The sequence below is a fragment of the Phyllobates terribilis genome, unplaced genomic scaffold (genome assembly GCF_046119375.1).
Source record: "Phyllobates terribilis strain yellow unplaced genomic scaffold, ASM4611937v1 Scaffold_12__6_contigs__length_324123572, whole genome shotgun sequence".
Taxonomy (NCBI): domain Eukaryota; kingdom Metazoa; phylum Chordata; class Amphibia; order Anura; family Dendrobatidae; genus Phyllobates; species Phyllobates terribilis.
Genome location: NW_027362772.1, coordinates 28128760 through 28141743, shown reverse-complemented (window position 1 = coordinate 28141743; position 12984 = coordinate 28128760). Strand labels below are relative to the sequence as shown.

General features: G+C 41.4%; 1 protein-coding gene across 1 annotated transcript in view; it reads left to right on the top strand.

Annotated features, from left to right (window-relative positions):
* Window positions 1–9957, top strand: part of LOC141172973 (phospholipase A2 inhibitor NAI-like) — a 47104-nt gene extending 37147 nt beyond the window's left edge. The window contains exons 3-5 of the mRNA XM_073657584.1: window positions 2722–2865; window positions 3212–3370; window positions 8385–9957. Coding sequence (XP_073513685.1) covers window positions 2722–2865; window positions 3212–3370; window positions 8385–8593 — 512 coding nt within the window. The 3' untranslated portion in view covers window positions 8594–9957. The remainder of the gene's footprint in view (window positions 1–2721; window positions 2866–3211; window positions 3371–8384) is intronic.
* The last annotated feature ends 3027 nt before the right edge of the window (window positions 9958–12984 follow it).

The window sequence follows — 12984 nt, the reverse complement described above, 5'->3', positions numbered from 1 at the left end:
GTATGGAGCTTGTGCACTGGGCACAGTAATGGGGGACAGATAAGGGTCTTCCTGAAACTGTTCCTACAAAGCTGAAGCTACAATTGTCCACACTGTCTTGTGCTGAAGATTACGGTTTCCCCTCACTGGAGCTGAAGATCCGAGCCCGCCCCCTAATAATAGCTCATAGCATTATCCTCCTCCACCATCTGCATAATGCAGTCGGGAGGTAACATCCTCCTGGAATCAACAAACCCAGACTCCTCAATCAGCCGCAGATACAGAAGTGTGACCTGTCACTGCACAGAACACGTCTCCTCCAGAGTTCAGTTGTGGTGGCTTTACACCACTCCATCCGACGTTCAACCTTGTGCTTTGTGATGTACAGCTGCATGCAGCTGCTCAACCATGAAGATCCCAGTCGGGGAGCAGTGTTTGTGCTGATACCAGAGGAGGTCAGGACTCTGCAGTTATGGGGTCAGCAGAGCAGAGTGGACTTTTCCGCCCTCTGTTTCTCTTCACTTGGCCCCCACTGTGTAACAGTACCTGGTCGGCACTTCATGGCTGAGTTGCTGCTGTTCCTTCCACTTCTCAATAACATCACTCACGGGGGAAGATTCAGGAGGAAGAAATGTCATTGAAGGACTTGTTTCCCCGGTGGCTCCTATTATAGGACCAGAGTAAAGGTGGATCTTATAGACCTGAGTGGGGAGGGTGATGCCAAAGGAACTGAATGAAATACATTATTTCAATAATTAAGTCTTTTGATTCAATACATTCTTCCTTATAGTGCATCTATCTATGAATTAATAAAAAAATGTTTAAAGGTTCCATGATTGCTGCAAAGTTTGGACACACCTTCTCATTTAAAGATTTTTCTGTATTTTCATGACCATGAGAATTGTACATTCACACTGAAGGCATCAAAACTATGAATTAGCACATGTGGAATTATATACTTAGCAAAAAAGTGTGAAACAACTGAAAATATGTCTTATATTCTAGGTTCTTCAAAGTAGCCACCTTTTGCTTTGATGACTACTTTTCACACTCTTGGCATTGTCTTGATGAGCTTCAAGAGGTAGTCACCAGAAATGGTCTTCCAACAATCTTGAAGGAGTTCCCAGAGATGTTTAGCATTTGTTGGCCCTTTTGCCTTCACTCTGCGGTCCAGCTCACCCCAAACCATCTCGATTGGGTTCAGGTCTGGTGACTGTGTAGGCCAGGTCATCTGGCGTAGCACCCCATCACTCTCATTTTTGGTCAAATAGTCCTTACACAGCCTGGAGGTGTGTTTGGGGTCATTGTCCTGTTGAAAAATAAATGATGGTCCAACTAAACGCAAACCGGATGGAATAGCATGCCGCTGCAAGATGCCGTGGTAGCCATGCTGGTTCAGTATGCCTTCAATTTTGAATAAATCCCCAACAGTGTCACCAGCAAAGCACCCCCACACCATCACACCTCCTCCTCCATGATTCACGGTGGGAAGCAAGCATGTAGAGTCCATCCGTTCACCTTTTCTGCGTCGCACAAAGACACGGTGGTTGGAACCAAAAATCTCAAATTTGGACTCATCAGACCAAAGCACAGATTTCCACTGGTCTAATGTCCATTCCTTGTGTTCTTTAGCCCAAACAAGTCTCTTCTGCTTGTTGCCTGTCCTAAGCAGTGGTTTCCTAGCATCTATTTTACCATGAAGGCTTGCTGCACAAAGTCTCCTCTTAACAGTTGTTGAAGAGATGTGTCTGCTGCTAGAACTCTGTGTGGCATTGACCTGGTCTCTAATCTGAGCTGCTGTTAACCTGCGATTTCTGAGGCTGGTGACTCGGATAAACTTATCCTCAGAAGCAGAGGTGACTCTTGGTCTTCCTTTCCTGGGGCGGTCCTCATGTGAGCCAGTTTTTTTGTAACGCTTGATGGTTTTTGCAACTGCACTTGGGGACACTTTCAAAGTTTTCCCAATTTTTCGGACTGACTGACCTTCATTTCTTAAAGTAATGATGGCCACTCGTTTTTCTTTACTTAGCTGCTTTTTTCTTGTCATAATACAAATTCTAACAGTCTATTCAGTAGGACTATCAGCTGTGTATCCACCAGACTTCTGCACACATAACTGATGGTCCCAACCCCATTTATAAGGCAAGAAATCCCACTTATTAAACCTGACAGGACACACCTGTGAAGTGAAAACCATTTCCGGTGACTACCTCTTGATGCTCATCAAGAGAATGCCAAGAGTGTGCAAAGCAGTCATCAAAGCAAAAGGTGGCTACTTTGAAGAACCTAGAATATAAAGCATATTTTCAGTTGTTTCACACTTTTTTGTTAACTATATAATTCCACATGTGTTAATTCATAGTTTTGATGCCTTCAGTGTGAATGTAGAATTTTCATAGTCATGAAAATACAGAAAAATCTTTAAATGAGAAGGTGTGTCCAAACTTTTGGTCTGTACTGTATATACACACATTAACTGCTCTATCACTTTCACACAGCGCCCTGTAGGTTTGGATTTCTTTTTCCCTTAATAATAAAGACCTTCATTTAAAAATTGTGTTTTGTGATTACTTGTGTTATCTCTGTCTAATATTTACATTTGTTTTGTGATCTGAAACATTTAAGTGTGAGAAACATGCAAAAGAATAAGAAATCTGGAAAGTGGCAAATACTTTTTCACACTACTGTACATATATAAGATTCCTTTCTTTAAATTAATTTTTACTTTTAATGTCCTCCAAGGTGTAAGGGAAACTTCTTTCTTTATGAGATTCTGCGGTAACTGCTCGCTACAAAAGACGGGATTTGTTCGGTTTGACAAAGGCATCCTGAAGATTAATGCAACCTGCTGCAATACTAGCAAGTGCACTCCTCCAGTCCCCATCAGTAAGTAATAGATGCGATATCATTATGCAAATTGCCTGATTTATATAATACAAAAGGTATCGAATTATTACCATTCAGGTTAGGATTCACAGCCCTAAAATTGTGTATTATTATTATCTAACCACAGTAGGATTAGTTATAGCATAGAATCAATATTCTGTCTTATTAGTGATAAGAAGAAAATAACAGTAGGTTTTACTGTAGGCTGTAAAGCAAAACTACTTTGGAGTAAGAACTTTACTGACATCTAGTGGTCAACATATGAATTGCAACTTTTTTTTTATTATTTTAATATAAAAACTGATGATCAAATTTAACTCATTGCTTTGTTTTCTTTTACTACAAGTTCCACCGGGTAAAGCTTTCTCTAAAGATGAAGTTAAAGGCAATGGGATTAGGTGTAAATCGTGCTACGCTTCCAACGCTAGAAACTGTGATTGTAGCATGCATGTGAATTGTACCGCAGGGGAGACAAGATGCATTTCACGCTATATGTCTGCCACAGGTCAGTTCTACAGTGATATCTAAAATCATTTATACTTTGCTTTTTTAGATCATTATCATTAGGTTTAGCTTTGTGCAATGCTGTAGGATGCACATTTTGGCATATGAAAGTGCAAATTACCTCTTCAGAGAGGAAGAGAGCTAGAACTCTAGCGCCACCTACTGGAAGTAGCAATCCTAAAAGTCAATAGTGACCCTATAACGAGTCTTGCCATATGACTTAGGATAAAGGCCAAACCAGAAGATCAATTTGCAGACATTGTGTTTCGGGGTGTTGTCTCTCGTCAGTGCAAAGTATGAGATATGATTTACCTGGGTGAGAGGATTAAGACTGAGATATAAGGGATAACGTTTCTCCTTGTAGAGGCCTGACAATCCAGTCCTGGCATGTCAGTGTGAGAAGACTTATATGCTTGTCACTCTCCACAAGGAGAAACCTTACCTCTTAGTTCCCAGTCTTAAGCCTCTCACCTAGCCAAATCAGATCTCATACAGGTGCATCTTGCTAAATTAGAATATCATCAAAAAGTTAATTTATTTCAGTTCTTCAATACAAAAAGTGAAACTCCTATATTATATAGAGTCATTACACACAGAGTGATCTATTTCAAGTGTTTATTTCTGTTAATGGTGATGATTATGGCTTACAGCCAATGAAAACACAAAAGTCATTATCTCAGTAAATTAGAATACTTTATAACAACAGCTTGAAAAATGTTTTTAAAATCCGAAATGTTGCCCTACTGAAATGTATGTTCAGTAAATGCCCTCAATACTTGGTCGGGGCTCCTTTTGCATCAATGCGGCAATGTGGCATAGAGGCGATCAGCCTGTGGCACTGCTGAGGTGTTATGGAAGCCCAGGTGGCTTTGATAGCAGCCTTCAGCTCGTCTGCATTGTTGGGTCTGGTGTCTCTCATCTTCCTCTTGACAATACCCCATAGATTCTCTATAATAGATTCTCTATGGGGTTAAGGTCAGGCGAGTTTGCTTCCAATCAAGCACAGTGATACTGTTGTGTAAATCAGGTATTGGTACTTTTGTCAGTGTGGACAGGGGCCAAGTCCTGCTGGAGAATGACATTTCCATCTCCAAAACGCTTGTTGGCAGAGGGAAGCATGAAGAGCTCTAAAATTTCCTGGTAGACGGCTGCGCTGATTTTGGTCTTGATAAAACACAGTGAACCTACACCAGCAGATGACATGGCTCCCCAAATCATCACTGATTGTGGAAACCTCACACTAGACCTCAAGCAGCTTGGATTGTGGCCTCTCCACTCTTCCTCCAGACTCTGGGACCTTGATTTCCTAATGAAAATTGGAACTCTGGGACTTTGTGTAATGTGTCAATGACTGCCTTCTGGACATCTGTCAAGTCAGCAGTCTTCCCCATGTTTGTGGAGCCTACTGAAACAGACTAAGGGAACCTTTTTAAACGCTTAAGAAGCCTTTTCGGGTGTTTTTATTAATTATCTTAATTTACTGAGATAATGACTTTAGTGTTTTCATTGGCTGTAAGCCATAATCATCAACATTAACAGAAATAAACACTTGAAATAGATCACTCTGTCTGTAATGACTCTATATAATATAGGAGTTTCACTTTTTGCATTGAAGAACTGAAATAAATTAACTTTTTGATGATATTCTAATTTAGTGAGATGCACCTGTACTTTGCACTGATGAGGGGCAACAGAAATGTCGGTTCTTAGTCAAAGACTTTGATTTGGGCCCACCACTGATTTTTCTACATTTGACTATGTTAAGGACATTAATCTGTTTCTTAAAAAACTTAGATGCCATAAGATTTTAAGTGCAAAGAAAGAAAGACCTGTGGGGATTTGAATATCCCTCAGGAACTTTTGGCGGATATTCAAATGTTAGCAGGACTCGAACAACCGATACCATCAATGCTGGGAAAGGGTTCGTTTACTGTATAACCTTAAAAAAAAACAGCTCCAAAGTGCCTCCAGTTGGGGGACCTCTCAGCCATTGATGTATTATTGAATTTAGTGACAGAGGATATTAAGAACTTGAAAGTGACTCATACAAGACACAATTTGTCAAGAGAGCAAATGACAGCTTTCTGTATACTGGAAAATGATACATCCACCGTCATAAAGCCCTCCGACAAAGGGGGTAACATTGTGATGATGGATGTGCAAAAATATAAAAATGTGTCTCTCTTTACTTGATGATCAATTGACGTATGTCCGAGTGACTCATAACTTGATAGGTAAATATAAGGAACGTCTCAAAACCATTTTACACCTAGCTAAAACTGATGAGATCATAAGTCAGGAAGAATTCTCTTTTCTGCTCCCTCAACATCCGGTCATGGCCACCTTTTACGGGTTGCTGAATATACAAAAAGGTCATGTTCCTCTGAAGGGGAGGCCCATCATGTCAGGGATTGGGAGTGTGTGTCATAATGTAGGCTTATATTTAGATGAAATACTGAGGCCCTTTATCAGCACACTTCCCTCTTACATCAGGGACATGATAGACCTCCTCAGAAGATTGGATGGCATCCCAATTGATACCCAAGTGATGCTTACCAGCATCAAAATCGAGGCTTTAAACTCTTCTATACCACACGATCAGGGAATCAAAGGTGTTAAACATTTTCTTGATACCAGAGGCCAAAAATCTAAATCTCATAATGAGTTTATGTTGAATCTCCTTAACTTCGTTTTAAATAATAACTTTTTTACTTTTGACGGTAAGATCTTCCACCAGCTCAGGGGCACGGCCATGGGCAATCCATGTGCTCCAAGCTATGCCAACTTGTTCCTGGGCTGGTGGGAGGATACCGTCGTCTTCACCGAAGAACTCAAGGATTACACTGGATTTATTGATCTATCGGTTAGATTTATAGATGATGCCTTTATTCTTTGGAGAGGCACTGAGGACTCCTTTCGGGCCTTCATTGAATGCTTGACCCATAATACTATTGGATTACGGTTCACTTTTGAAATCAACCCTATCCAATTACCTTTCCTTGATATTTTTATTTCTAAATCTGCGAAAGGAGATTCTTTGCATTCTACTGTATATCGCAAACTCACTTCCACGAACTCGTTATTGAGATGGGATAGTCAGCACCTTTGACTAAGATGAAATTGCTCAAGGATGGAAGATTTCAAGAATTAGGCGGATGATTTGCCCCTCAGATTTCATGACAGGTGGTACCCTGACCGGATGTTGAGGGAGGCTTTCCATCATGCCTTAAGATAAGACAGAGAGGGCTAGTACCAAAGAATAGAAAGAATGAGAGGAACAATCCCATTCGTCTCATTTCTACCTTTGACAATGGGGCACCAGCTCTGAAAGAGATAATAATGAAACATTGGAGTGTATTAAGAATGGATGAGGACATTAAGGATGTCGTTAGCATGTTCCCCCAGATAACCTACCGCAAGAGTAGATCATGGGGGAAAGAGTGGTACACAGTCACTTCTCCTCCCCATCGATTAGCAAGAAATGGCTACCAACAAAACCGGTGGGGTCTTTTAGGTGCGGTAATTGTGTATCATGTGAACATGTCCTGGTGGGTGAACAGTTCTGAAATGATGTCACTGGTGAAATGTTTGTGGTGAAAGCTTTCAGCAATTGCAAAACTCAAGGAGTTATTTATAAGGTCACCTGCTACTGCGGAAAAAGTTATGTTGGCAAGACCAACAGGGAGTTTAGGATGAGAGTGGGAGAACATATTGGAGACATTTGTAACAAAAGGGATACCCCATTGGCGAAGCACGTCAACAAATCCCATAGCGGGAACCTAAAAGCCATTGAATTTATGGGTATTGACAAGGTAAAACCATCCATATGGGGGAGTAACATTGATAAAATCATCTTGCAAAAGGAGCTACGTTGGATCTTCCGTCTACATACATACCAACCCAACGGCCTCAATGAACAACTTAATTACTGTTTAATTTGAATTATGAGTTTTTTATTTTTTTTATTTTTATTAAATTCTATGGAAGCATGGTTGAAAAGCAATGTCTGACTTTCATTTTGTTAATTTTCATAGATTTTTAATTTATTATTACTTTTGTAAGATTCAAGTTGTTTCTGTGACCATTGTGGGTTTTTCTTTCATTAAATGAGGGGTACCAACAATTTTGATCACGTGTGTATAACCACTTTAGCTAGCAGTGACCACGCTAGCCAGACCTTACTTCTGGTTACCTGCCACTGCAGGAACCAGTACACATGATTTTCTGTATCCACTGATGAGTCCTCCAGACAGGGGAGGAAACGCATAGGGATTATATCCGCATACAAGATGCACTTTCTTGCTGAAGTGGGGTACACTAGTTTAGTCTTATACTTGGGATCTGTCCTTGTTAGGGAGGAGCAATGCAGGAGCACGTCAGGGGAGTTTAATGTGCTGTGCACACTTCCATTTTTCCTGCGCCCATTGTGGATACTGTTGGCTCCTGATTTACAAGTCTCCTGCAACCTGAGAAATATCATCTAAGTGGTGAGATCACACCATTTTCTAATTAGCATTGTTTGATATTGGAAGCACTTGCACTTTAAGGTTCATTTGTGTCATTGATTCCTAGGTATCGTCTTTTAATATATATCATTAAAAGTTATATTTTATTAATATATACAATATTTTCTCCTGCTGAATACTCATTTTCACCCAGTCAAATCAGATCTCATACTTTGCACTGATGTGGGGCAACACCTCGAAACACCATGTCTGCAGACTGAGATTCTGGTTTGGTTTTTATCCTAAGTCATATTGCAAGGCTCGTTAAAGGGTCGATATTGACTTTTAGGATTATTACTTCCAACAGGTGGCACTAGAGTTCAAGTCATCAGCATCTTTGAAAAAGCAATTTGCATATTTAATTTCCCAGACGAGCATGCACGGCATATAAATTTTCTCACTCTGACATGCCAGGCCTGGTTTGTCACTCTCCACAAGGAGAAACCTTATTCTTAGATCCTGGGAAATAAATGGACACACATTGTAGCTCTTTCTATTCTTTCTCCACAGGGGGGCACAACCATGTTGCTACCATGCGAGGTTGCACCACAACAGAGATGTGTGAAGTCATAAAGGCTACAGAAATAAGCATGAAACTAAATACCACCCGAATAAAATCCAACTTTTCATGCTCGAATGAAAGTCACAGCGTTCACAGGAGATTATTATTGCTTGTCTTTACTGCCGCCCTAATCTCCAAGTTTACGACAGCCACGTGATGTCCATCAGTGTATGAAGAATAATGGTGCAAAACTACTGATGCCTAAAAGTATTAAATTAGTATTATTGCAAATTTACATATTACTAGTATTCAGAAAATATAATGCTTTTTACTCCACATACATACAAAGCTGAGAATGTGTGTTGATTTCATTCCATTTGGATTGATAAGCCTAATCTGCTTCTTTCTCCTCTTAAGAGCCACTTCTTCCACACTTAAGAGGCACTTCTTCCACATTCTAGAGACAGTTCTTCCACACTTAAGAGACTCTTCTTCCATACTTCAGACACTTCTTCCACACTTAAGATACTTCTTCCACACTTGAGATACTTCTTCCACACTTTAGATACTTCTTCCACACTTGAGACACTTCTTCCACACTCGAGACACTTCTTCCACACTCGAGACACTTCTTCCACACTTAAGAGACACTTCTTCCATACTTAGGAGACACTTCTTCCACACTTAAGAGACACTTGTTCCATACTTAGGAGACACTTCTTCCACACTTAAGAGACACTTCTTCCATACTTAGGAGACACTTCTTCCACACTTAAGAGACACTTCTTCCACATTTAAGAGACACTTTTTCCATACTTGAGACACTTCTTCCCACTTAAGAGACACTTCTTCCCACTTAACAGACACTTCTTCCATACTTAAGAACCACTTGTTCTACACTTAAGAGACACTTCTTCCACACTTAAGAGACACTTCTTCTACACTTTAGACACTTCTTCCACACTTAAGAGACACTTCTTAAACACTTAAGAATCACTTCTTCCACACTTAAGAACCACTTCTTCTACACTTAAGAGACACTTCTTCCACACTTAAGAGACACTCCTTCCACACGTAAGAGCCACTTCTTCCAAATCGAGGATAAAAGTCATACGATGGCCAGAAATAATGTTATTCCTCATGGACACATAGATGGCAGCTTATTTTGAACAGTCACCTGAAATGTCAGGTGCACATTAAAATAGCGGCTAAAGAAAAACAATGGTTGGTATTTGACATAATCTATTACAGAATAACTTAAGAACTGTCTACGTACAAGAACTTCTTCACATACAGAAGATTCTCAAAAGACTTTTCCATTGGAGAAACGAAGACACTGATTGTTGGAAAAAGGGTTGAAACCATTTACAAGGAATAAATGTCTACAGGCGTAAGAAGAATAGCAACCAAATGTGAATGGGACAGCCAGTGTGGGCCATCTAGGGTCAACTTTATAGAACCAAGGACATGGCTAAAAAAAAGCAGGTCAACATCTCAACACAGGAACCTCGCTGGCTGTATATACGGTGTGCAAAGCAGTGGAGAATACACTGGGATATTAATAAATGTATATAAAATAAGTATCAACCTTCTGATTCCCTGTTAATTATCCCACAGAAAGGATGTGGTGTAAGAGGAAAGAAAGAAAGTAAGAAAGAAAGTAAGAAAGATAGATAGATAATAGATATGAGGATAAATAGTTAATAAATAAATAATAGATAATAGATATTTGATAGATAATAGTTCGATAGTAGATTGATAAATAGATAGATAATAAATATATAATAGAGATAATAGATAGATGATAGATAATAGATAGATAATAGATACTAGATAGATAAATAATAGATAGATAATAGATATTAGATAGATAATAGATAGATGATAGTTAATAGATAGATAATAGATAATAAATAATAGATACTAGATAGATAATATATAGATAATAGATAGATGATAGATAGATAATACATATATAATAGATAGATAATAGAGAGATAATAGATAATAATTAGTGATGCTCGCTACTGCTCGGTGCTTGGTGAATATTTCCAGGGTTGCTCGGCGGGAGCTCGGGTCCCCTCCCTGCATGTTTGGCGCTCTTTACAGAGCCAATGAACATGCAGGGATTGTCTGCCATGCACTGTAATGCGGTAGCCATGTTAGTTGTGGGATTACAGAGATTGGCTGGCCGCACAGCGTCATCAGGTCTATATCAGACCTTGCGCCGCCATGCTCGTCACAGTCACTCCGGATCAGACAGTGTAGGGAGAGGTGCTGCTGAGCTAGGGAAAGATTTTCTTGTTTCTAGTTAGTGTAGGCATACCAAACTATATAAGAGACACATATCCATCTCAACAAACAGTCCTACTGAGGACTAATCCATCTGCAGAGATATCAGGCAGGCAGTGTATGTGGCAGACTGCAGTGCATATAGCACAAGAGGCTCCATTCCAGTTTTGTCTGCTGCTGCTGCTGCTGTTAGATATTTCTAGAAATAGGCCCAGGTCTCAGGGGCCAGGAATAATTTTTTTTTTAATCTTAATCCTCATTATTTGCTTAAAAAGCAATCCAGAGAACATCGTTTTTATGCGCCATTTGCTTGTTGGCACTGCAGAATACAGCCAGGTCCTTTCCATATTATAGCACTAAAAATCCAGCTATTTAAAATGCTGTTTTCTCCGTCACACGGATCACATATAATTGCGCTGAAAATACTGCCATTTCTGGCATCCATAGAACATTTGTTTCAATGTGTCAGTGAAGCAATTGACACCAGTTTGCTGCTCAAAAGAGTTACCTACAGGCCAGGTATTTAAAACTGTGGTTTGTCCGTCACATGGATCACATATAACATCGCTCCAAATTTAGCCCATTTGTAGTGAGCGTGGAAGATATTGTCCTCCATTTAAAAAGGCCTGGCGCGTGGCAAGGGACGGGGAACTGGACGAGTTGAAGCATGGAGAGGTCGAGGCTGAGGCCGTGGGCAAGCTGAAATTGTGCCACAACAAACACCCACATCTTCTCTCCCGACCTTCCTGTCCCAATTCCTAGGGGACCGCAGCACACCACTAATGTCAAAAGGTTGTTGGTTGGATAGCGGATAATGCTTCTAGTCACTTTGTCACCATCACCACCACCACCCTGTCTTCCACACGGTCAAGTTGCAGTAGCCATGAGTCTGGACTGCATATTCCTCACCCTGATCCTCCTTCCTCCCACCATGCCAAGTGCCCAGAGACAACTGATCCCACACTTGGACTGTTATGATCTGGAACAAGAACTAAGGAAAGATAGGGGAAAGCTGTCCCTACAGTAAGACTAAGCTGAATCCCTACGATGTAGTGGGCTGCCTGTTCCTAGTGAACAGACCGGCCTTTGTCCTCGGCTAGTCTGAACGAAGACCTATAGAATTAAGGGAGGGGTCCCTAAAAGAACTAAGGACTGGGACAAAAATGGGACACCTCCTAAACAGAAATTGTTGTAGAACACAAAAGACAAACTGACAAAAAGTTCTAGAGGTCCCAGAGGACCAAGCAAACTGACAGAGATATGCACCGAAGCACCAGGCTAGCAAAACAGTCAGACAACACTGAAGTCCAGCAAAGCCAGAAGGGCGGAGCTGGAATATATAGGCAGATGGTCACGTGACCGCAAAACACAAGATAGAAAAAACTAACAGGAGGGTTCTAACATGGACACTCCGAAGAGCTGTTCACTTTTCCATTTATAGATTCAGGCCTCTCGCCCAGTCCACTTGAAGTGGGGCAAGAGTAGATCGCATGTAGCATTGCCCAAATATTTGAGCAGCCACGATCACATGAAGGCGATGGTGGAAAAGTGCCACAAGAGGTGGACGATGATGAGACACAAATGCCAGAAAGTCAGGAGGAGGACCAGAGTGCAGAAGTGGAAGACGAAGTGGTGGATGATATAGTAACTGACCCAACCTGGCAGGAGGACATGCAGAGCAAGGACAGCAACACACAGGGGGAGGGAGGCAGAGCACCCCAACAGGCAGGAAGAAGCAGTGTGGTGGCCGCAGACAGAAGGCAGGCAACCATTCCCTGTAACCCCAACACGAAGGCAGTTGCCAGTACAACTGTTAGGTCTTCCCGAGTCTGGTTGTTTTTTAAAGACTCTGCCGATAACCCCAAAAATGCCATTTGCACCACCTGCCTGGCCAGCATCAGCAGGGATGGCAAAACAACCAGCCTGACCACAAACAGCATGGTCAGGCACAAGGCAGCAAAGCACCCGACTTTGTGGGCTGAACCCCAGGGTCTAGGGACAGTGTCTGCGGATGGCACCACTGCTTCTTTCGCTGTTGTGCGTGCAAGCCAATCCCCTGTCCATGGTGCATGTGAAGATGCCTCCTGCCCTGCACCTGTCATTGCACACTCTCAAGTAGCAGCATCACGAAGCACGTTCACGTCCTTGTCCCATTGCAGCGTTCAGTTGTCCATACCCCAGTCTTTGGAATGCAAGCTGAATTACGCAGCCAACGCCCCACAGGCCACACTACTAAATTCCCACAATTCGCGACTACTTGCGCTCGAAATGTTGCCTTTTTGCCCAGTGGAGAAAAATTCCGGAATCTGATGGCGG